We start from the raw sequence: 24298 nt of genomic DNA, 5'->3' as shown, positions 1-24298 counted from the left end.
TCTGTAGTGGCCAGAGAGGTTGAGCATTTTCATATGTTTATTATCTATTTGAACTTCTGAGAAATGTCTGTTCATTTCACTTGCCCTTTCTTTTTCATTGGGTTTTTAAAATTGAGAGTGTCTAATTTCTTTGAATTTTTATGTATTGTAGATATTAGTTCTTTGTCCAAAAATAGCAATTTTTTTTTTCACATTCTGTGAGTTGTTTCTCTACGCTGTTGCTTGTTCCCTTTGTTGTGCTGAAACTTTTTTGTTTGGTACTGGAGATCAAATTCAGGTCCTTGCACTTTCAAGGCAGGCACTGGAACCACTGAGCTGAATCCCCATCCCTATAATTGTATTTATTTGGGCCTTTACTTTAAATATTGACTAGGAAATTTATCAATTTTGTTCTTTCAAAGAACTACTTCTGACAAATCGATTTTTGTATTTTTTTCAATCTCAATTTCATTAATTTCTGCTGTAATCTTTATAATTTCTTTCCTTGTCCTAGCTTTGGATTTAGATTGTACTTGTCTTTCTAGGACTTTGAGGTGATCTTTAGGTTTATTTATTTGGATTCACTCTGTTTCTCTGATGTGATCACTTCCAGCTACAAACTTCCCCCTTAGGATTACTTTCATTGTGTTACATAGGTCCCAGTATGTTGTACTGGCATTGTCATTTGATTCTGAGAACTACCTAATCTCTTCCTTGATTTCTTCTGTGACCCATTGATTATTCAAGACAGCCATTGATAGGGAAAACTTTTATGAATAGCAAAAACCTATAAAGTGTTACAATGTAAAATAGCTTTTGCTGTCTCTAACAGCAGTTTGTTTTGTTTAGCTCAGAACTAACAGGCACTGAAGGCACTAACTGCTGAATGAGGCATTTGGTCTTACCCTGAGATAACAGGGCACAGCAAGACCTTGAGCTCCGAAGAGACTGGAGACACATGATCGTAAAAGTGTAAAAATGAAAAGGAACATTTGCTCCCCTGACCCCCCTTTCTATGGGCTAGGATAGATAACTAGGTGAATCTTAAAGGTAAACTCCCCTGTCTTGTGAGCATGATTTGTATATCAGCGATATGAACTGTGAGAATGAAATGTAACCACCCAAATGAAGTCAAGGTTGTAAAACCCTATAAAAGGAGGAGTTGTAACCCAGTGCCTTATTGATCCAGGCACTGCTTATGTGTGGGTCAACCCTCATCGATGATTAAATTTGTTATTTTACTTCCATTCTGCTGCCTCTCTCTGTGTCACTTACTGATTCCTTCCATAACACCATATCTCCACTGAGAATAGGATTCAGTGGTAATTATATAGTTAACTATCTTCAGATTGATAGAGATTAATGGTTTTATTATTGAAGGTCTAGGGGATTGGGAACTGGAGAATATAAGATGATTTGAAAACTTCGACTATATGGAATGAGGAGAGAAATGAGACAAAGAATCATTTTAGGGAGTGCAAAAGTAGCTAGAGAATTAGATAAAGCTAATAGAAGAAACAAATAAGAAATGAACGAAGGACTGGGATTTAGCTCGGTGGTATCATCTCCTGCCATGCAAGAAATAGAAGAAGAAAAAAGTGAGGGAAAAAATGAAATAATATGGTTAAAAAAGTAAGAAAAAAATGAAGAAAGAAAAAAAATGGAAAGATAAGAAAAATAAGAGAAAAAAATGAAATTTAAAAGAAACAAGGAAAAGGACAAAAGAAAATCCCCCAAACTCCAATAAACCAATCAAGAAGGAGGAGGAAAGGAAAAAAGAAAGTCCCTCTCAAGAATTTTCTGGTTTTGTTTGTTTTGAGAGGGTCTTCTTTGTAGTTCAAGCTGACTATGAACTCACTATGTAGCTCAGCTGGCCTCACACTCACGGTGATCCTCCTGGCTCAGCCTCTCAAATACTGTTTTTAAAGGTGTGCCATGCCTGGCCTCTCTGTAGTTATGAATGAGTGGTTTTGTTGTGGGATCCAAATTTTGGAGTCTAGCAGTTCTGGATTTTCTCCACATAGCCTGAAGGCCTGTGATTTTCAAGATGTCTCCCTCCCATCCCTCATTCCTGAGGCCCCTCTGTTGACTCAGGCTGTGGCAATGTCTAAGCTGAGATGTGCTCCCATTCATGCCACCAGTAGATAAGGAAGACAGACAGAACCCCGATCTGGGTTGGATGCAGGTGGTAGGTTGAGGGCTCAAGTACTCCACGACATTTTCAAACTCAGCAACTGAAGCTGGGCCTAGCTTTTGCTGCAGGGGTGGAGTTGGTCATCTTTTTATTACTGGGACCAAAGACCTGAGAAAAACAAAGCAGGGGGAGATTTCTTTTGGTTCGTGCATTCAGGGGTTGGCTGGCTCCATTGATTTTAGGCCTGTGTCACGGCAGAAATATTGTGGCAGAAGTATGTGCTGGAGGAAAGCTCCTTACCTTATGGCAGCCAGGAAGCAGAGGGAAAAGGAAAGAGCCATAGGTGAAAGGGGCTGGTGACAAGATGTACACTTCAGCAGTCGGGGACCCACTTCTTGCTAATAATCCACTCAATTATGAACTCATCAGTGAAAGGGTGGGATTAATCCAGTGAGATTAGTTCCCTTCTCTAGGCTTCACCTCTGAACATTGCTGCATTGGGGATCAAATCCTGGTTAAGTGATTAAGAGTTTTCAGCATCTACTTCATATTTAAACCATAATAGTGAATGTTAACACATGAGTTTTTATTTTAGGTTTCTGTAAGTTTTAAAATTTATTTTGTCAATACATGTTACTAGTAATTTGTTTTGTATTTTTGTAGTTGTCAAAGTACATCTCTATTAATTATGTGGCCATTTAATAATAATAGTTAGGGCCAGGGATTTAGCTCAGTGGTTCTGCTTCCTGCCTCACAAGCTCAAGGACCTGAGTTCGATCCCCGGTACCAAAAATAAATAAATAAATAATAAATAAATAAATAAAGTGCATCTGTATCTTTAAAAAAATAATAATAATAATAGTTAATTCTGTAGGGGAAGAAGAGAAACTATTCCTCTACTTTCTTACATTCTGCAGCTGGAGCCTGCTAAATAAATTGATATAGTTGAACGGGATAAAGGACTTGTAAATGTTATAGTAATGTTTTAATTTTTATGTGTATAGAGGTCTTCCTAAAAAAGTGAAGACTCAAAGTTGTTAGACTCATATAATATTTTAACAAATGTCAGTAAGTTATGGTGAAGTGGCACGACAAAGGAAAAAGTGTTTGATTCAATAGGGTTAGTAAATCATGAGAAGTAATGGGAAAACTAATAGAAGAGAAAGTTGATTTTAGTAAGATTTATTTGTATTGACCCCATCTGAGAACCACCTTTTTGTCTCTTGTGATAAGGGTGGTTCTAGTATGGGTGAGGAGAGGACAAACGTGTACAAGGAGAAAATTTATGTCTCGCTTTTAGTTAGGCAGATGGGGGAGAGGACAGAGAGCTCTCTCTATTGCTTTCTAATTGTTAGCTCAAAATAGTATTTATACAAAGTAGTGTATTTGGGGTAGCATATCTTAATTGCTTTCTATCCGAAGTTCAAAAAACAAGCGCTAGCCACAGTTCTGTGGCTTTAAGCACCATATCATAACTATCATATGTTAGCTCTTTTTAAAGAAACTACTCAGCCATAAAGAATGAGAAATTAGATTCATTCATAGGAAAATAGATACATATTGAGGATATACTCCTAAGTGAAATAAATAAGTCACACATGTGTAAATACCAAATAGTTTCTCTGGTGTGAAAAGCTATAATCGTACATAAGATCTTAATGAGATACTTGACCATGTGAAATAGGAAGAAAAGAGCTAAAGTTGTAGGGAAAATGGAAAGGGTAGGGGAAGAGTAATAAGGGAAAAGAAAAATATGACAAAATGAAAAAATGGAAATAAAGTGTTTGTAAATGGGGAGCAGAGGAGAGAGTGAAGGGAGGGCACGGACAAGGGGAAAAAAATGAGAACAAGACCTGTCATGTAAAGGTACAAGATCCCAATAATGAATGTAATTGTACTGTATACCTAAAATGTACCAATAAACTCAATAAAAGAAAAAAAAAGAAGTAAGAACAACTTAAATTCTCCTTAGGAGGTTCTTATGGAAATGTGTGGTTTTTGGTTATAGGTGAGAGTATCTTAATTTGTAAGAACTCTGAGAAATCAAAAGGTGTAGCTCTACTTCAGGGATCCTTGAAACCTGTTCGCAGCTGTCTGCAAAGACAAGATGGAGAAGAAGTAACTGCCAGTATGATTCGAGCTATTCTGGAGGTAAGAGTTCAAAAATTTTTCATTTGCTTTTTTACAGCTACATTAAATTAGTAGAACTTTATTATGTCTTTTTTATTTGTTTGTTCGTTTGTTTTTTTGGAGACAGGGTCTCACTATGTAGTTGAGACTGACCTGGAACTCACTATGTAGCCCAGGCTGGTCTCAAGCTCACAGTGATCCTCCTGCCTCAGCCTCCTGGGCTTTGGGATTACAGGTGGGCCACCACACCCAGCTAGGATGTCTTTTTTAAAGATAAGATCATTGTAGTCCTGGCCTTCTCAACTGAGTCTATTCATATGAATATATGCACATGCTGTTATTAACCTAGAATTTAATAATCTGGTGCTATAACAGTCTGTTTTCAAAACAGTAGTTAAAAAACCAAATGCCAGATGATTCCTTTTTATGTTTTATATATTCTTTTTTAAATTTAAACAAAATATGACATTTTTTATTTTATTTTAATTTAAAGAAAATATGACAAAATGGTCCATTGTTCTCCATCCACATAATAACTGTTGAGATTAAAATAAAATCAAGTAACAAACACAATTGGATGTTTACAACAACACAGAAAAATCTAAAGTGACAAAACGTTCTCTTTATTTAGAGTACTCAAAGGTAACCCTGTTAGCATTGTAAGTGGTCATTCAGAAAAAATTTCTATGTATTAGCATGTGTTGGTAGTGATTTTAATGCTAGTGGTAGTAATACTGGTACTTCTACTAATACTTTTTTCCCCTTTATCAGTTTGGAAAAAAGAAAAATAATTGATAATATTATTTAAGGAAGGGTGTTGAAAGTAGGCACTTTCATATACTGCTAAAGTTCTTTTGGAGGGGGATTTCATCCTATCTACTAAAATTGAAAATGTACCTACTTTTTGTCTAGCAGTTTCATATCTAGGAATTTTACCCAAGGATATGTTTGTGAAATTAAATCAAATTAAACGTATAGGAATGTTTCTTATAGCCCTAATGATAATAAAAAAGATTAGGAAAAATCCAAATACCACTAATATTAAATACATTTTTGAAAAATCATGCTTTGTGGTCATGACAAAGAACAAGCTAGCTCTATTTTTTCCCTTTCTTATTAGTATATATGATATTAATATATGTATGAGATACATAATAAATGTGGGAAAGTGGTATGTACATATTGCATCTTGATTGTGTTTATTTCCCTTTCCTATTTATGTGTGTCCATTATAAAACAAGACAAGAGGCAGTTTAATATATATAATAAGACAGTTGTGGGAAAATACTATCTACAAAATACAACCAAATTCTTATTTCTTTTGTATATATTCCCACCCTTTTTGTGGGTGTGATGTATTCAATAGTAGCATTCTTTTATGTCCATATATTTTATTTTTATTTTTAAGTTTTAAAAAAATCTTCCTTGTCTTTATTTATTTAATTTTTGGTACTGGGGATTGAACTCAGGACCTTGAGCTTGTGAGGCAGATGGCAGAAACACTGAGCTAGATTGGTCCATGTATTTTAGAGGAAAAATAAAAAAGAATTTGGTTCATGGCTATAAACCAATACTACTTCCTGTAATACATTGTTAGTTCTAAAATTTCAGATGGATAATGATTCATTTATTTTTGTTTATAAGAAAGTATTATATCTGCTTTTTTTTTAGCTTTAATTGAGTTTATTGGTACATTTTAGGGATACAGTACAGTTACATTCATTGTTGGGATCTTGTACCTCTACATGACAGGTCTTGGTTCTCATTTTTCCCCTTACCCCTGCCCTCCCTTCACCCCCTCCTCCCCTTCCCATCTACAAACACTTTATTTTCATCTTTTCATTATCTCACATTTTTTTCTTTTCCCTTATTACCCTTCCCCTACCCATCCCACCTTCCCTACACCTTTAACTCCTTTCTCCCCATTTCTAAATGTCAGTAATCTTATTAGGATCTTATGTATTGCATATTATTCACACCCGGGAATCTATTTGATATTTATTTTTTATTGTTGCTTTGTAAGACAGGGTCTCTTTATACAATCCAGGCTGGCTTTGAACTCAATAGATGGCCCAGGCTGACCTTGAGTCAGCAATGATCTTCCTGTGTCAGCCTCCCAAGACCTGAGATTACAGGTGTGCACCACCATGCTCAGCTTACATCTACTTGTAAGGAAAACTTCATATCGCCAGCTTCTGTTGTCTGCAACAGATTTGTAACAAATGGTGATTGAAAAGTTACTAAAGAGGGCCAGGGATGTAGCTCAGTGGCACTGCATCTGCCTCAGAAGCACAAGGTTGTGAGTTTGATCCCCAGAATCAAAGGGGAAAAGAAAAAAAGAAAAGAAAAGTTACTAAAGAGTCTGTACGTAAGTTTCTGAGAATATTGTAATATATATCATAAAGGCATGCATATCTTTAAAAAAACTACAGAGCTGGTCATGGTGGCTCACTTAACTCTTTTTTTTTTTTTCCTCATTGAGTTTATTGGTACATTTTAGGTATACAGTATAGTTACAGTCATCATTGGGATCTTATACCTTTACATGGCAGCCCTTGGTTCTCATTTTTCCCCCTTACCCCTGCCCTCCCTTCACCCCCTCCTTCCTTCCCTATTTATAAATACTTTATTTCCATTTTTTCATTTTATCATATTTTTTCTTTTCCTTCATTTCCTTTCCCCTACCCTTCCTACTTCTCCTACACCTTTAGCCCATTTCTTCCTATTTCACATTGTCAATTATATCATTAGGATCTTATTTATGATTATAGTTTTTCACACGAGAGAAACTACTCGTTATTTACACATGTGTGACTTATTTATTTCACTTGAGTTTATCCTCAATATGCATCCGTTTTCTTATGAATGACTCTGAATTCTCATTTTTTATGATTGAGTAGAATTCCATTTTATAGAAAAACCACATCTTCTTTATCCAGTCTCCAACTGATGGGCAAATGGGCTCTTTTAAAATTTTAGCTATTACAAACTGTGCTGCTATAAACATGGGTGCACATATATCACTGTCGTATGGTTCTTCTAATTCTTTTGGAAAGATACCCAGCAGAGGGATGGCTGGGTCCAATGGGGCCTCTAATCCCAGTTCTTTGAGGTATCTCCATATTGATTTCCATAGTGGTTGCACCAGTCTGCACTCCCACCATCAGCGGAGAAGGGTTCCTTTCTTCCCACAAACAACATTTGTTATTGATTTCTTGATAGCAGCCATTCTTTGTGGGATGAGGTGGAATCTCAGTGTTTTTTCATCTGCATCTCTCCAATGACCAGTGATGTGGAACATTTTTTCATATATTTACTTGCTGCTTTTACTTCTTTGTCTGAGAAATGTCTGTTCATTTCAGATGCTCATTTCTGAATTGGGCCTTTATATTTGCGGGAGGCTGATTGTTTTGAGTTCTTTATATATTCTAGATGATAGTCCTTTGTCTGAGGAGCAGCTGGTAAAAATTTGTTCCCACATTGTAGGTTGTCTCTTAGTTTTGTTGATGGTTTCTTGTGCAGTGCAGATGCTTTTTTTTTGTTTTGTTTTTTTGAGACAGGGTCTCACTATGTAGTTGAGACTGACCTGGAACTCACTGTGTAACCTAGGTTGGTCTCGAACTCACAGCGATCCTCCTGCCTCAGCCTCCCGAGTGCTGGGATTACAGGCGTGCACCACCACGCCCAGCTCAGAAGCTTTTTAATAAAATGAGTTCCCAGTTATTGATTCTTCCTGTTAGTTCCTGTGCTACTGAGGATTTGTTCATAAAATCTTTTCCTATGCCAATGTCTTCAAGAGTTCTGCCTAATTTATCTTCCAGCAAGTTTAATGTTTCTGTTTTAATATTTAGATCTTTCATCCACTTGGATTTTAATTTAGTGCATGGTGAAAGATAAGAGTCCAGTTTTAATCTTTGGCAGGTTGAGATCCACTTTTTCCAACACCATTTATTAAAGAGGCTATCTTTCCTCCACTGAGGATGGTCAGCTCCTTTGTCAAAGATGAGGTAGCTGAGTACATCTGGAATTTTTTTGTGTCTTGCAGTCTGTTCCACTGATCCTCAGATATGTTTCTTTGTGAGTACCATGCTGTTTTTATCACAGTGGCTTTGTAGTATAGTTTCAAATTGGGAATTGTTATATGTGCTACCATGTCTCTGTTGCCTAGAATGGCTTTTGCTATTCTAGGTCTCTTGTGGTTCCAAATTAATTTTTGGATTTTTTTTTCTAGTACTGTGAAGTATCGTGTTGGAATTTCAATTGGCATTGCATTGAATCTGTATAGCAGTTTTGGTAGTATGGCCATTTTCACTATGTTGATTCTTCCTACCCAGAAGCAGGGGATATCTTCCATTTTCTTATATCCTCTTTGATTTCTTTTTTCAGAGTGCTGTAGTTTTCAGTGTAGAGGTCTTTTGCTTCTTTTGTTAGATTGATTCCTAGATACTTCATTTTTTTTGGATGCTATTGTGAAAGGAATTGTTTCCCTAATTTCTCTCTCAGTGACTCTGCTATTTGCGTACAAGAAGGCTATTGATTTTGGGATGTTGACCTTGTATCCAGGTACTCTGCTGAATCAGTCAATTAAGTCTAAAAGTCTTTTGGGTCTTCAATGTAGAGTATCATATCGTCAGCAAATAATGACAGTTTAACTTCTTCCTTTCCTATCTTTATTGTTTTAATTTGTTTCTCTTGTCTAATTGCTTTGGCTAATGTTTCCCGAACTATATCAAAGAGGAGTGGTGATAGTGGGCATCCTTGTCTTGTTCCTGATTTTAACATGAAAGTTTTCCATTTTTTTCCATTTAATATGATGTTGGTGCAGCTACCTTCCTTGCTGGATCTGGTGGCAGAGCAGGCAGGGGAGGGTGCAGTTACCCAGTCCCACCGAATGGGCCCAAGCACGCCAGTGGGAGAGATCTCAGGGCGGCCTTCCTCACTCTTTTGATGGTTTCTTTTGAAGTGTAGAAGCTTTTTAATAAGATGAGATCCCAGTTGTTGATTCTTTCTGCTAGTTCTTGTGCTACTGAGGATTTGTTCATAAAGTCTTTTCCTATGCCAATGTCTTCAAGAGTTCTGCCTAACTTATCTTCCAGCAAATTCATTGTCTCTTTCTTAATATTTAGATTTTTAATGCACTTGGATTTTAGTTTATTGCATGGTGAAAGAAGGGTCTAGTTGTAATCTTTGGCAGGTTGAAATCCAGTTTTTCCAACACCATTTATTAAAGAGGCTATCTTTCCTCCACTGAGGATAGTCAGCTCCTTTATTAAAGTTGAGGTAGTGGAATACATCTGGAGTTGTTTCTGTATTTTGCAGTCTATTTCACTAATCCTCAGGTCTGTTTCTTTGCCATTACCATGCTGTTTTTATCACAGTGGCTTTGTAGTATAGTTTCAAATTGGGAGTTGTTATACGTGCTACCATGTCTCTGTTGCCCAGGATGGTTTTTGCTACTCTAGGTCTCCTTTGATTCCAAATGTAGTTTTGGATTATTTTTCTAGTTCTGTGAGATATACTGTTGGAATTTCAATCAGCATTGCATTGAATCTCTTAGCAGTTTTGGTAGTATGGCCACTATGTTGATTTTTCCTACCCAGGAGCAGGAGATTTCTTTCCATTTTCTTATATCCTCTTCAATCTCTTTTTTTCAGAGTGCTATTGTTTTCATTGTGGAGGTTTTTTGCTTCTTTCATTAGATTGATTCCTAGATACTTCATTTTTTGGGATGCTATTGTGAAAAGAATTGTTTCCCTAATTTCTCTCTCAGTGAGTCTGTTATTTGTGTGCAAGAAGCCTATTGATTTTTGAGTGTTGACCTTGTATCCAGGTACTCTGCTGAATCAGTCAATTAAGCCTAGAAGTCTTTTGGGTCATCAATGTAGAGTATCCTATCATCAGCAAATAATGACAGTTCAACTTCTTCCTTTCCTATCTTTATTGCTTTAATTTCTTCCTCTTGTCTAATTGCTGTGGCTAATGTTTCCAGAAGTATATTGAACATAAGTGGTGATTGTGGGCTTCCTTGTCTTGTTCCTGATTTTAACATGAAAGTTTTCAGTTTTTGGCCATTTAATATGATGTTGGCTGTTGACTTTTCTTAGATAGCCTTTATTAAGTTGAGATATAGACCATCTATTCCAGTTTTTTGAAGGGTTTTTTTTTTTATCATGAATGGGTGTTGAATTTTGTTGAATGCTTTTTCTGCATCTATTGAGACGATCATTTGGTTTTTGTCGTTGATTCTGTTGATATAGTGTATTACATTTATTGATTTATGTATGTTGAACCATCCTTGCATCCCTGGAATAAATCTGACTTGATCAGGGTGTATGATCTTCTTGATGATCCTCTGTATTCTGTTTGCTAGTATCTTATTAAGGATTTTTTCATGTATATTCATCAAGGAGATTGGCCTGTAGTTCTCTTTTTTACTTGTGTCTTTCCCCGGTTTGGGAATTAAAGTGATACTTGCTTCCAGGAATGAATTTGGAAGTATAGCTTCCCTTTCAATTTCATTGAAAAATTTGAAGAGTAAAAGCAGTAGTTCTTCTCTAAATGTCTTGTAAATTTCAACAGTGAATCCATCAGGACTTGGGCTTTTCTTTGTTGGTAAATTTTTAATTACATTTTCAATTTCGTAGATTGTAATTGGGTGTTTAAAATGTTTTTATATTCTTTGTTCAACTTTGGCAATTCATAATTATCTAGAAATCTGTCTATTTCTTCTGTGTTTTCCAATTTATTAGAGTACAGGTTCTCAAGGTAGGTATTAATGATCCTCTGGATTTCTGTTGGATCTGTTGTGACTTTGCCTTTTTCATTCCTGACTGCATGGATCTGAGCCTTTTCTTTCCTTTTTTTTTTTTGATAAGATTAGCTAAGGGGTTTTCGGTTTTTTTTATTCTTTCAAAAAACCAACTCTTTGTTTTATTTATTTTTTGTATCATTTTCTTAGTTTCCATTGCATGGATTTCTGCTCTAATCTTTATAATTTCCTCTCTTGTTCGAGCTTTGGGTTTTTCTTGCTCTTGTTTTTCTAGGAGTCTAAGATTCATTGTTAGGTTGTTTATTTGATCTCACTCTTTTCCTAGTGTGGGCATTCAGTGGTATGAGTTTTCCATATAGAACTGTTTTCATTGTGTCCCATAGATTCTTGTATGCTGTGTTGGCATTTTCACTTATTTGTAAAAACTTTCTGATTTCTTCTTTAATTTCCTCTGTGATGAATTGATTGTTCAGGAGAGTGTTGTTGAATTTCTTTGTGTTTGTGAAGTTCCTACGGTGTCTTATGCTATTGATCTGTAGCTTAATTGCACTATGGTCTGATAATGTACTGTGGATAACTTTGATTACTTTGCATTTATTCAAACCTGTTCTATAAGCTAGTATGTGGTCTATCTTGAAGAATGACCCTTGTGCAGCTGAAAAGAATGTATATTCTGATTTTCTAGGGTGAAACACTGTATAGACATCTATTAAGTCCATATGTTCAAAATCTTGGTTCAGTTCTAGTATTTCCTTTTTGATTTTTTGCCTAGATGATGTATTTGTGATAGTGGGGTGTTTAGGTCTCCCACTACAATTGTGTTTTTGCTTATTTGGTTTTTCATGTTACTTAATATTTGTTTTATATAGTTGGGAGCATTAATATTTGGTGTGTATATATTCATGATTGTCATCTCTTCCTCTTGAATTGTTCCCTTTACAAGGATGTAGTGGCCTTCTTTGTCTCTCTTAATAAGTGTTGGTTTGAAATTTGCTTTGTGCATAGGTTAGCTGCCCCTGCTTTTTTCTGGGCTCCTGTCACGTGGAGAACTGTTTTCCATCCTTTCACTTTCAATCTATGGGCTTCTTTTTGCACTACGTGTGTTTCTTGTATACAACATATTGTTGGATTTTGCTTCTTATTCCATTCTGCCAGTCTACTTCTCTTGATTGGTGAATTGAGGCCATTGACCTTGATGGTTAGAACTGATATGTACTGACATTATTGTCATGTTATTGTCCTTTTGTTGACTCTTTTTACTTTTCCCCCCTCTCCTTTTAGTTTCTTGCCTTGCCTATTTGATTTGGTCTGTTGGGCCTCATGGTGTTGTGATCTTCATTGTCTTTTTCTAGGATATTATTTAGGATTGCTTGTAGTGTTGGTTTGGTATTCATGAAGTTTCTCAGGTGTTCTTTGTCATGGAAGTATCTTATTTCCCATTCCATTTTGAAAGAGAGTTTTGACTCTCTTAGTTGAGACTGAACTGGAACTGACTTTGTAGCCCAGGTTGGTCTTGAACTCACAGCTGTACTCCTGCCTCAGCCTCCTGAGTGCTGGGGTGATAGGTGTGCGACACCACACCCAGCTCAATGGAGGTTTTTGTTGTTGTTGTGGGGAGTGAACTCAGGTCCTTGCATTTGCAAGGCAGGAGGCGGAACTGCTGAGCTAAATCCCTTACCTAGGTCAATAGAGTTTTTAATCTCTGGATATCTGTTTTAATCTGTTTTATGGTTTCCATTTCTTTCTTATGCTGGGTCTTCATAGCTTCTATCATGGACCTGAGCTCATCGATGTTTTTGTCAGTTTCTGTTCTAGAGTTCTCTAATCATGTCTTTCATTGTGCTCACCATCTCTGTAGTTATCTGGGAAATTATTTCTGTTTTGAATTTTTCTAGAACCTAATTGATCTGTTTTGTTACTTCCTGTGCTTTGAGTTCAGTGTGTCCTGGTGGTTCACTGTCAGACTTTTCAACCTCATTTGCTCTAGAGTTTGCCATTGGTAAACTGGAAGTCTGTATTTGTGTCTTGCTGAAGTGTTTCCTCATTTTTATTTTTGTTGTTGGGTTGTCCTTGGTTTGATTCCTGGATTAGTACTTAAATCTTTGATATAGTTGTACTTTAGCTTTTTAGTTTCTCATAACTCATAGACGCTGTCATTTTCATAATATCAGAAAGGGCAACTCATTAACTCAATCACAACCCTTTAGCCCAATTGATACAATCAGCATCATAGTAGGATCGAGCACAATTTACAAATTGACCACTTGTGGTAGTTATTAATCTATCACCTTTAAACCATGTGAATTAAATCAAAATCAAGGAGCAGCCCAAAATATGTTTATAGTGAATAAACTCTTAATATAGCATCTTTACCCTTTAGGATGGGGATTTAGACAGAGTTAGGATGAGAGGAGTAGATAGGTAAAAGAATTGGAGAAAGTTTGAAGTGAAGCTAGAGGACACAGGATGACTGCACAAACTTTGGGAAACTGTTGAAGAAAAGAGGGAAAGACAGAGTGCAAGAATAAAGACAAGAATAGAACAACTTAACAGTAATAGGGGCTCACTTTCCTTTGAAACTATTGACCCTTGAGTAAATGAAAGTGGGAGAAGAAAATAAAAGAAAGAAAGAATAAAAAAAAATAAATGAAGAAAATCATTTTAGTGCAGGAACAGAAACAGAAAGGGAGATGAAGAATAATATGGGCAGGGGGCAAGAGACTGAGTTGGAAAAAGAAAACAGAAAAAGAAAGAATTTGCAGAGTGGAATGAGGAAAAGAAAAAGAATTTGAAGGGCCTCTTTCAGACTATATTTCTGCTGTCACAATAGACAGCTAGCTGATGACTGATCCCTGAGATTCAGACTGAATTTGGGCTGCAAGGCCCAAATTGAGCTCCTGACCTCCTGCCGAGTTGAACTCTGCAAGGTTCTACTACAGTTTCCCATGGCTCTTTCTCTGAAGATATTCAAAATTCTGATGGAAGGTGGTGATCTCTCCAACTTAGCTACTATGGAGGTCTGATGTACCTTTATCACAGTTGTTCACTTCTGTTCTATCTTCTGGAGCTCAGAAAATGAGCTTTATGGCCACCTGTACCTTTGCAGAGTGGATCTGAGAACTGGCACAATCAGGAGGCCTGAGATCTGGGGGGTGGGAGTGGGGACGCTGTGTAGATATTGCAGAGGTGCCCTCTGCAATATCCAGTCCTCACCAGTTGGCTTGAGGCAGCCCAAGTGAAGACGGGATCCCTGCATGGTGGCTGTCCCAGACCTCCACCTCCCACCTTCTGCTGGATGCAGGCCGGGGCAAGGGTAGGGTGAAGGCACTCACTTAACTCTCTTAATTCTGTGAGGGTAAGTTAGAAGGATTGTAAGTTTGTGCCAGCCTGGGCAGCTTACTACGACACTGTTTCTAAATAAATAATGAAAACAAAATGCTGGCTGGGGATGTAGCTCAGTGCAAAGGCCCTAGGTTTAATCCCTAATTCTGCAAGAAAAAAAAATGTTACAGAAATTTTCAAACATTTTCTATCAGATAATAGTCAGTGGAGTGGCAAGTACATCAGAAGATATGCAGCTTTATGCTTCTTGCACATTTTTGGCTGCAAGTGTGAAAGAAAGGAAGCAGGGTATTCAGAAAAATCAAGATTCTGTTCAACTTGGAATGATTGAATCCTGTGTGATGTGGCTGCTGGAAAATGAATTTATCCAGATTATAGAACCCAGTGATGGGACAGAAGGTAAATATGGATTCTCAGTTGCAATTTACTCTCTCATCTTTCACTCAACTTTTTTCATGTTACTCATAAATTTCTGCACACTGGATAAGAATCTCTTCATGAAATTTATCAGACCTGAGAAGGTTAATCATGAAGTACAGAAATTCCATGTTTTGTTTTATTTGATTTTTTAATATTTGTTTCCCCACCACAAACCAGGAAATGTGTATCATCCAACGCATCTTGGTACAGCTACCCTTTTTTCTTCACTTTCTCCAACTGATACCTTAGATATTTTTGCTGATCTTCAAAGAGCGATGAAGGGCTTTGTTTTAGAGAATGATCTTCATATTGTCTATCTGGTAAGTACTTTTAACTGCTATATTTGTGAAGTAAGGAGAAGAGATATAAGTAGACTCTTTGACCTAAGGGAATATCTTGCCTGTTTTGCTTGTCTAGGTTACTGGTGGTGGGAGCAGAGAAGAAGCAAAAGGAGAATTGTTTCCAATGATAAGCTAATTGTTATATTGACCTTTTCCTTCAGCCTCCTTTCAAAAAGTGTTTGAGGCAGTTTCTAAAAATATTTATTTTACAACATATTTAAGAATAGCAAAGGACAATAACATCAGAAAATGAAAGATAACATGTAACGTAAAACTCATGCCAAGGTTAACAGGCATTCTGTTAGGACCTCTTCAGTTGCTCTTGCCAACTTCAGTTCTGAATTTCCTAACAACTAAAGCAAAAAGAGACAGTTAGCTTGCTTCAGTATTTGCAACATAGAAAGTATTGCATTTTACTGCCTAACAGAAATTTTGACCTAAAGTAATAAACTGTGACTTACATTTTTTATAAAATCTCTATAATAAATGTAGAGACTTTAAGTTTTTTTATATTTAGTTATCCTCCATGAATATAATAAAGATTTTGATAAGTTGGCTAGAGTTTGAGGTCATTTTCTCTAGAAAGAACTTGACTAGGAATAATTTGTCCATTAAGAGCAGATTCATGCACTGTCCAGTTTGTATGCCTGATGGTCTCTTTCGTTTGTTCTAGTTGTTTGTGAATGACTGGTGAGGCCTTGTGTTAACCATGAAGTTTATATTTATATAGTTATACTTGTGTTCCTTTTGTAATGAGATAGTTTTCTCTTTCTTTAGTTGGGCATTTTTGGTGGTCCTAGTGATCAGACCCAGAGCCTCATGCATGTTACACAAGCACTGTCCAATGGAGTCAGATCCCTAGCTCACCATGATATGATAGTGTAGCTGACTCATGATGCTGCTCTCCTCTTGTAGGTTACACCTGTGTTTGAAGATTGGACAACTATTGATTGGTATCGATTTTTTTGTTTATGGGAGAAGTTGCCAACTTCTATGAAAAGGGTGGCAGAGCTGGTGGGAATCGAAGAAGGGTTCTTGGCTCACTGTGTGAAAGGAAAAGTAGTAGCCAGAACTGAGAGACAACACCGACAAATGGCTATCCACAAAAGGTAAACACCAAGGAGCCTGGGCTTGGCAGTGTTCAACACAGCATCGGGCATGCAATAGATGTCCAGTTTACTGCAGTCACTTTCACTGTCAAAAAATTTACAATTTTGGCTAACTAGTAAAACTTTCCAGTTTTATTTTTTTGGTAGTGGGGATCAAACATCCCCTTGTGAGGCAGGCAGTGGAACCACTGAGCTTAATCCCCGGCCCTACAGTTTTTTGTATTTACTAAATTTATTAATATCTGAGTTTCTTCCTACAGGTTACAGTTTAGTAGTCATTACATATGAAGCTTTTTTAAAGTAGAATTTATTTCCCTTTCTTGAAGATGTAAATCAGAATTGCCATTATGCTGTGGCTTCATTTGGGGCTGCGCTTTGTGGTACCCTGAGGTATATGTCAGTGCCAGCAGGGAAAGGATAAGAAAAGATTCAGGTGGAGCTCAGGACAGTAGCACATGTCTGATCTCAGTAGTCTGAAGGCTGAGCAAGAGGATCACAAGTTTGAGTCCAACCTGGGCGGTTCAGTGGTGCAGTGAGACCCTGTCATGAAATGAAATGAAATACGTGCTGGGAATATAGCTCAGTGTATTCAATCTCCCGTCTTAGCATAAGAGAAAGGAAAAAAAATCAGATGGGAAAGTTGTACAAGTATTTACCTTCCTTGAAATATGGTAAAATTATTTTTTCTTTTAGTACAATATTTACAATATAGTTAAGTTTACGGTGTATAAGAATTTATACCTTTGGGTGACTCGTGTCAGTGTTGCCTTTCAAATTACAACTGGATTTTATAATCAAGTTCATTTTATTGAAATATTAGATAGTCATACATCTATGTATTAGTTCTTTTAAATCTTTGTGTTGTCATATTTCTTGAACCATGTCTTATTTATTGAAATTAATTAGCAGTGCTGAAATACAAAGTCTGTGTTGTCATTGTTATTATACTGATGCTAGTTCTTTGCTGTAGTACTGCTACATGTCAGAACTTACTTTGTAAAAATTGATCTCTCTAATTATCCACCAATCCTGTTTCCTGTTAGGAATCCTCAGAGTGTATAAACTGTTAACCTTAGTAGTTCTTACTCAGTTAGAAATATGCATTGTACTTTCATATTTGACATAGTGATTTCTTACCATGTTTTGGTGATTTATTTTTAGGTTTTTCACCAGTCTTGTGCTATTAGATTTAATCAGTGAAATTCCCTTAAAGAAAATTATTCAGAAATATGGATGCAATCGTGGACAGGTCCAGTCTTTGCAGCAGTCAGCTGCTATTTATGCAGGTTAGTTAAACAAAAGGTTTCACATTTATTTAAGACTGTGTGATTTGGGGTCATTAAGATTACTTCTCTTAGGCCAGGATTTAGCTCAGTGGTGCTGTACCTGCCTTGCAAGCGCAAGGTTGTGAGTTTGATCCATGGTACTGGAAAAAAAAGAAGAGATTACTCTTCTTCAAATTCCGTTATACTATAAGCTTCTCTAAAATTGCCTTCATTTTGTAATCTGCTATCATCACATCTAAAACTGGACCTGGTACGCTATATAGATATGGCAACAAGCTGTGAGTCTGGGTCTTATTTCCCTCCCATTCCTGAGCATCCTGGCGATCCCGCGCCTTGCACCCCGCCCCCCATTCTTTATATTGCAAGAAACAACCAAGTTCTCAGTGGTCTTTCTTTTCTCAAATACATGAATAATACATGTTGAGAAAAATAATGGCAGATGGACAAGAATTTGTGGATTCTTGTCTCACTGCCCTAAATATTATTTCTTTTAAGAAGCACTAGTGTGCCATAGTGAGCACTGTGTGAAACTCATATCCTCAAAGCTAGGCAAACAGGGAAATTCTGGGTCTAGTTTCACCAGTGGGTCCTTCAAGCCATTAGGAAGGAGATGCTGGGCTACTAGAAGCTGTGTTTATATGTGTAAGAGTTTTGCTGTGAAGATGTGTGAATATGAGGGAGTGCAGAAAGGAAGACGAGGCAAAGGTTCTCGAAGTGAAGGACTCACTCTTTAACTCCTTGACATCAGAGGTCTGAGACTTCATTTAGTGTTAATGTGACTCTCTTAATGGCCTAGCACTTGGACGCCAGAACTCTGTATTTCAGTGACGTTTCTGTGAAGAAAATAGCATGGGAACTTCACTTTTTGTAATTCTCTCAGCATTTGAATATTTAAATCAGCTCTCATTTTCCTGTTGGTAGAAAAACTCCTTTACCTTTTCATTAGAGTTCTGTCTTCCTTAAAGTTAGAAAGGTAGAAAGGCAGAGGGGGATGGACTAGAATGATGTCTTTTGTTGTTTGTTTTGTGTTTATGTTCTCTATCTCAGTTTTCAAATGGTAAGTTTGGAATTAAGAATAAAAAAGAGATGCTATGTAATGTGTTTAGCACATTTATTATTCGACTTGGCCCTCAGTATGTGTCTGTTCTGCCGTTAACTTATACTTTGGACCTTGTTAAACCTTTTAATTCTGTAGGAAAAAATGAATGCCAAAAACATTTCTAAGAAATGGATAATTGGTTTATAAGAAAATTTTAATTCAACACTTATTCTATGAATGTTCTAGGGATGATTACAGTGTTTTCCAACCGTCTGGGCTGGCACAACATGGAGCTGTTACTTTCCCAGTTTCAGAAGCGTCTTACCTTTGGCATCCAGAGGGAGCTGTGTGACTTGGTTCGGGTGTCCTTACTTAATGCACAGCGAGCCAGGTTCCTCTATGCTTCTGGCTTCCTTACTGTGGCAGATCTTGCTAGAGCAAATGTTGCTGAAGTAGAGATGATTCTTCAAAAAGCTGTGCCTTTCAAAAGGTAAGAAAGTCCTCTGTCCACATATGAAATGAGAAGTCATGTCAGTTTTTAAAGTGGTAGATAGCATATTAAAATATTTTCCTCATAGATAACCTCATGACATACTTGGTGTTAAGTGGAAGAAAATATGCTTCCTTTTCCTTCATGAGGATTACATTTTATTTTGTTCATTTTATAAATATTGCATAATTGAAAAGCTATTTCTAAAATGAGCATAATACTCCCCTGGGATGATTGAGTGACTGTACTATTCTAAAGCTTTCTGCTTTGAATTAATTAATTAATATATTTATTTATTTAATTTTCGGTGCCAGAGATCGAACTTGGGACTTTGTGCTTGCGAGGCAGATGGTGGAACCATGGCGATATATCCCCAGTCCTGCTTTGAGTTTAAATTCTTATTACATATCCAGGCTCATCTTAAACTTTCTTTAGTCTGGAATACTTTAAAATGCACTCTTCTCAATTGTCCTTTGGAATGCTGGTCCCTCAAAACAGTTTGTGAAGGGACAATTCCTTGACTGTTTTGTGTGCATGTGTGTAGAGGTTTGAATGGGCTGAACTCAACATAAGATCAAGGAACAGCTTCCAACTCATTCTACTAAGAAAAATCAGGTAGATCTTTTTCTTTTTCAGCTTTAATTGAGTTTATTAGGGATACAGTTACATTCATTGTTGGGATCTTGTACCTCTACATGACAAGTCTTGGTTCTCATTTTTTCCCCTTACCTCTGCCCTCCCTTCACCCCCTCCTCCCCTCCCCATCTACAAACACTTTATTTTCATCTTTTCATTATCTCACATTTTTTTTCTTTTCCCTTATTACCCTTCCCCTACCCATCCCACCTTCCCTACACCTTTAGCTCCTTTCTTCCCATTTCTAAATGTCAGTAATCTCATTAGGATCTTATATATTATTGCAGATTAGTCACACCAGAAAAACTATTTGGTATTTACACATAATGTGACTTATTTATTTCACAGGAGTATATCTTCAATATGTATCCATTTTCCTATGAATGAATCTATTTTCTCGTTCTTTATGGCTGAATAATATTCCATTTTATAGAAAAACCACATCTTCTTTATCCAGTTTCCAACAGATGGGCAAATGGGCTGTTTCCAAGATTTAGCTATTACAAATTGTGCTGCTATAAACATGGGTGCACATACTTCTCTGTGATATGATTCTTTTAGTTCTTTTGGAAAGATACCCAGCAGAGGGATGGCTGGGTCAAATGGGGCCTCCAGTCCAAGCTCTTTGAAGTATCTCCATATTGATTTCCGTAGTGGTTGCCTGAGTCTGCACTCCCACCAACAATGGAGAAGGGTTCCTTTCTCCCCACAACCCCACCAACATTTGTTATTGTGTGATTTCTTGATAGCAGCCATTCTTTGTGGGGTGAGGTGGAATCTCAGTGTTGTTTTCATCTGCATCTCTCGAATGACCAGTGATGTGGAACATTTTTTCATATATTTTCTTGCTGCTTTTACTTCTTTGTATGAGAAATGTCTGTTCATTTCGGATGCCCATTTTTGAATCGGGTCTTTATATTTGGGGGGACTGATTGTTTTGAGTTCTTTATATATCCTTGATAATAGTCCTTTGTCTGAGGAACAGCTGGTAAAAATTTTTTCCCACATTGTAGATTGTCTCTTAGTTCTGCTGATGGTTTCTTTTGAAGTACAGAAGCTTTTTAATAAGATGAGATCCCAGTTGTTGATTCTATCTGCTAGTTCCCGTGCTATTGAGGATTTGTTCATAAAGTCTTTTCCTATGCCAATGTCTTCCAGAGTTCTGCCTAACTTACCTTCCAGCAAGTTTAATGTTTCTGTTTTAATATTTAGATCTTTAATCCATTTGGATTTTAATTTAGTACATGGCGAAAGATAAGGGTCTAATTTTAATCTGTGACATGTTGACATCCAGTTTTTCCAACACCATTTATTAAAGAGACTATCTTTCCTCCACTGTGGATGGTCTTCTCCTTTGTCAAAGATGAGGTAGCTGAGTACATCTGGGTTTGTTTTTGTGTCTTCCAGTCTGTTCCACTGATCCTCTGGCCTGTTTCTTTGCCAGTACCATGCTGTTTTTATCACAGTGGCTTTGTAGTATAGTTTCAAATTGGGAATTGTTACAGCTGGTGCCATGTGTCTGTTGCCTAAAATGGCTTTTGCTATCCTAGGTTTCTTATGGTTCCAAATGAATTTTTGGGTTCTTTTTTCTAGTTCTGTGAAATATAGTGTTGGAATTTCAATTGGCATTGCATTGAATGTATATTGAAGTTTTGGTAGTATGACCATTTTCACTATATGAAAAACCATCAGCCATCATCATATTAAATGGCCAAAAACTGAAAACCTTCATGTTAAAATCAGGAACAAGACAAGGATGCCCACTATCACCACTCCTCTTCCATATAGTTCTGGAAATATTAGCCACAGCAATTAGACAAGAGAAAGAAATTAAAGCAATAAAGATAGGAAAGGGAGAAGTTAAACTGTCATTTTTTGCTGATGATATGATACTCTACATTGAAGACCCAAAAAACTCCACCAAAAGACTTCTAGACTTAATTGACAGATTCAGTAGAGTATCTGGATACAAGGTGAATACCCAAAAATCAATAGCCTTCTTGTACACAAATAACAGACTCACTGAGAGAGAAATAAGGGAAAAAATTCCTTTTTCAATAGCATCCAAAAAAATGAAGTATCTAGGAATCAATCTAACAAAAGAAGCAAAAGATCTCTACACTGAAAACTACAGCACTCTGAAAAAAGAAATTGAAGAGGATATAAAAAAATGGAAAGATATCCCCTGCTCCTGGGTAGGAAGAATCAGGTAGATCTTATATCTCCTCCTCATTTACCTTTCTTCTTTCGCAATCTTAAGATTTGACATGGAAGGGGGCTGAGAAGTAAAGAAGCAGAAAATTGCCCTCATGAGCGGTGTTTGTTTCTGTGTCTCTGTTAGATGTTGAATGCTGGCCTGTGTCCAAATTTTGGCTCTTACTCTAAGGGATTTTTTTTTTGTTGTGTTTTGAGGAGCATAGCTTTTTACTATACCCTCAGTACTGAGAGCCATAATGCTACATAATGGTATAATGAAAGTTAAGTTTTTAGTATTGATGAACATGGGTTCTTTTGGAAGTAAGTCCTTTCAGAAAGAGCTATTGTCAAAGTGAAAAGGTAGCTTAGAGTTGATAGAAGGTTCTGTCTGTAGAACTTCAACTGTGGTAGTAGTTTTCACATTTTTATTTTTTTAAAATCAGTTCTCTGGTTATAGTCTGTCTCAAAGTAGTTTTTTTTTTTTCCTCTTCAGCTCATATGATTTTAGTATGTATTGCAGTGCATGAATTATTTTAGGCATGCATATGGTATCATCACAGAAATTTCTGGTCTCACTTTTTTATTGGATTAGGTCATTACATATTTGTGCTTATTTTATTAGATAATTTAAGGTTATATTTTCAAATAATTAAAACATTTGTAATAGTTTTGAAGAAAATCTTTTTGGAATATATTTTATATATATGTTTTTACAATGTGATTTTCTTTTTCTAATTAATTTTTTGGTACATTTAAGGTATACAATATAATGACATTCATCACTGGAAATTTGCACCTTTACATAATCTATCTTGGTTCTTCTATTTTTTCCATTCCCCTGCTCTCCCTTCAACTCTTCTACCCCTCCCTATCTATAAAGAGTTTGTTTCCACTTTTTCATTTTTTCATGTTAATTCCATTCCCTTCTTTCTTTTTCCCCACCCCACTCACTTCCCCTTCCCCCTTGCACCTTTTCTTCCTATTCACATTATCTATTATACCTTTTAGTCCTTATTTACACTTTGTTTCTCACACTAGAGAAACTTTTCAGTATGTATACATATGTGTCCTTTTTATTTCACTTAAGAGTATAGCCTCAAGGTGCATCCATTTAGCTATAAATGTCTCTAGTTTCGCATTCTTTATGGCTAAGTAGTACTCCATTTTATAAAAAAACAAAACCAAACAAAAAAACATTTTCTTTATCCAGTTTCCAGTTGATGGGCAGTTGGGCTGCTTCTGAGTTTTAGCTATCATGAATTGTGCTGGTAGAAACATGGATGCACATCTGTCACTGAGTTATTCTTTTTTTTTTCTTCTTCTTCTTCTTTTTTGGTATTGGGGATTGAACTCAGGACCTTGCATTTGTGAGGTGGGTGGTGGAACCACTGAGCTCAATCCTCAGCCCCAATTCTTTTAATTCTTTGAGGGAGATACCCAGCAGGGGAATTGCTGGGTCAAATGGACCTCCAATCCTAGCTCCTTGAGGTATCTCCATACTGATTTCCACAGTGGTTGTGCCAGTCTACACTCCTGTCAGCAGTGGAGCAGTGTTTTTCTTTCCCCACAGTTCCGCCAGCATTTGTTATTGGTTGATTTCATGGAAGCAGCATTCTTTCTGGGATGAGGTGTAATCTCAGCATTGTTTTCATTTGCATCTCTTGAATGACCAGTGATGTTGAACATTTTTCATGTTTATTTGCTATTTTTACTTTGTCTGAGGAATGTCTGCTGATTTCGGTTGGCCATTTTTGGATTGGATCTTAAAATTTGGGAGGTCTGGTTTTTTTAAAGTTCTTTATATAATCTAGATAGTAGACCTTTGTCTGAGGAAGAGCTGGTGAAAATTTTTTCCCACGTTGTGGGTTGTCTCTTCACACTGTTGGTAGTTTCTCTTGCTGTGCAGAAGCTTTTTAATAAGAAGGCATCCCACTTGTTGATTGTTTGTGCTAGCTTATGGGCAACTGAGGTTTTGTTCATAAAATCTTTTCCTACACCAGTGTCTTCAAGAGTTCTACCTAGCCTCTCTTCCAGCTGGTTCAGTGTTTCTGTTTTAATATTTAGATCTTTAATCCATTTTGGTTTTAGTTTAGTGCATGGTGAGTGATATAGGTCTAGTTTTTTTTTTCTTTTTATTGAGGTTATTGGTACAATCTAGGTATACAATACAATTACATTCATCATTGGGATTCTGTACCTTTACATAATAGGTCTTGATTCTCATTTTTCCCCTTGTCCCTGCCCTCCCTTCACCCCCTTCTCCCCTCCCCATTTACAAACACTTTATTTCCATTTTTTCAGTTTCTCATATTTTTTTCCTCTCCCTTATTACCTTTCCCCCACCCTTCCCACTTTCCCTACACCTTTAGCCCTTTACTTCCTATTTCATATTATTAATTATCTCATTAGGATCCTGTGTACTATTAT

At 36.6% G+C, this 24298-nt stretch overlaps 1 protein-coding gene across 5 annotated transcripts in view; it reads left to right on the top strand.

The window, feature by feature from the left end:
* Polq (DNA polymerase theta) overlaps window positions 1-24298 on the top strand; it is a 161684-nt gene that overhangs the window by 40916 nt on the left and 96470 nt on the right. For 4 of the 5 annotated variants that reach the window (XR_004518780.1, XM_010630003.3, XM_010630002.3 and 1 more), the window contains exons 10-15: window positions 4122-4264; window positions 14549-14753; window positions 14952-15094; window positions 16031-16224; window positions 17386-17510; window positions 18796-19039. Coding sequence is in view for 4 of the 5 variants with exons in the window: in XM_010630003.3 (XP_010628305.1) it covers window positions 4122-4264; window positions 14549-14753; window positions 14952-15094; window positions 16031-16224; window positions 17386-17510; window positions 18796-19039 (1054 nt within the window). In the remaining variant the exon portion in view is untranslated. The remainder of the gene's footprint in view (window positions 1-4121; window positions 4265-14548; window positions 14754-14951; window positions 15095-16030; window positions 16225-17385; window positions 17511-18795; window positions 19040-24298) is intronic. The other variant, XM_033768086.1, reaches the window with a different exon arrangement.

This window comes from Fukomys damarensis, unplaced genomic scaffold, assembly GCF_012274545.1.
Source record: "Fukomys damarensis isolate Sample0158 unplaced genomic scaffold, DMR_v1.0_HiC HiC_scaffold_24, whole genome shotgun sequence".
Lineage (NCBI taxonomy): Eukaryota > Metazoa > Chordata > Mammalia > Rodentia > Bathyergidae > Fukomys > Fukomys damarensis.
Note: the sequence above shows the minus strand (reverse complement) of the source record. Positions and strands in the feature narration are given on the sequence as shown.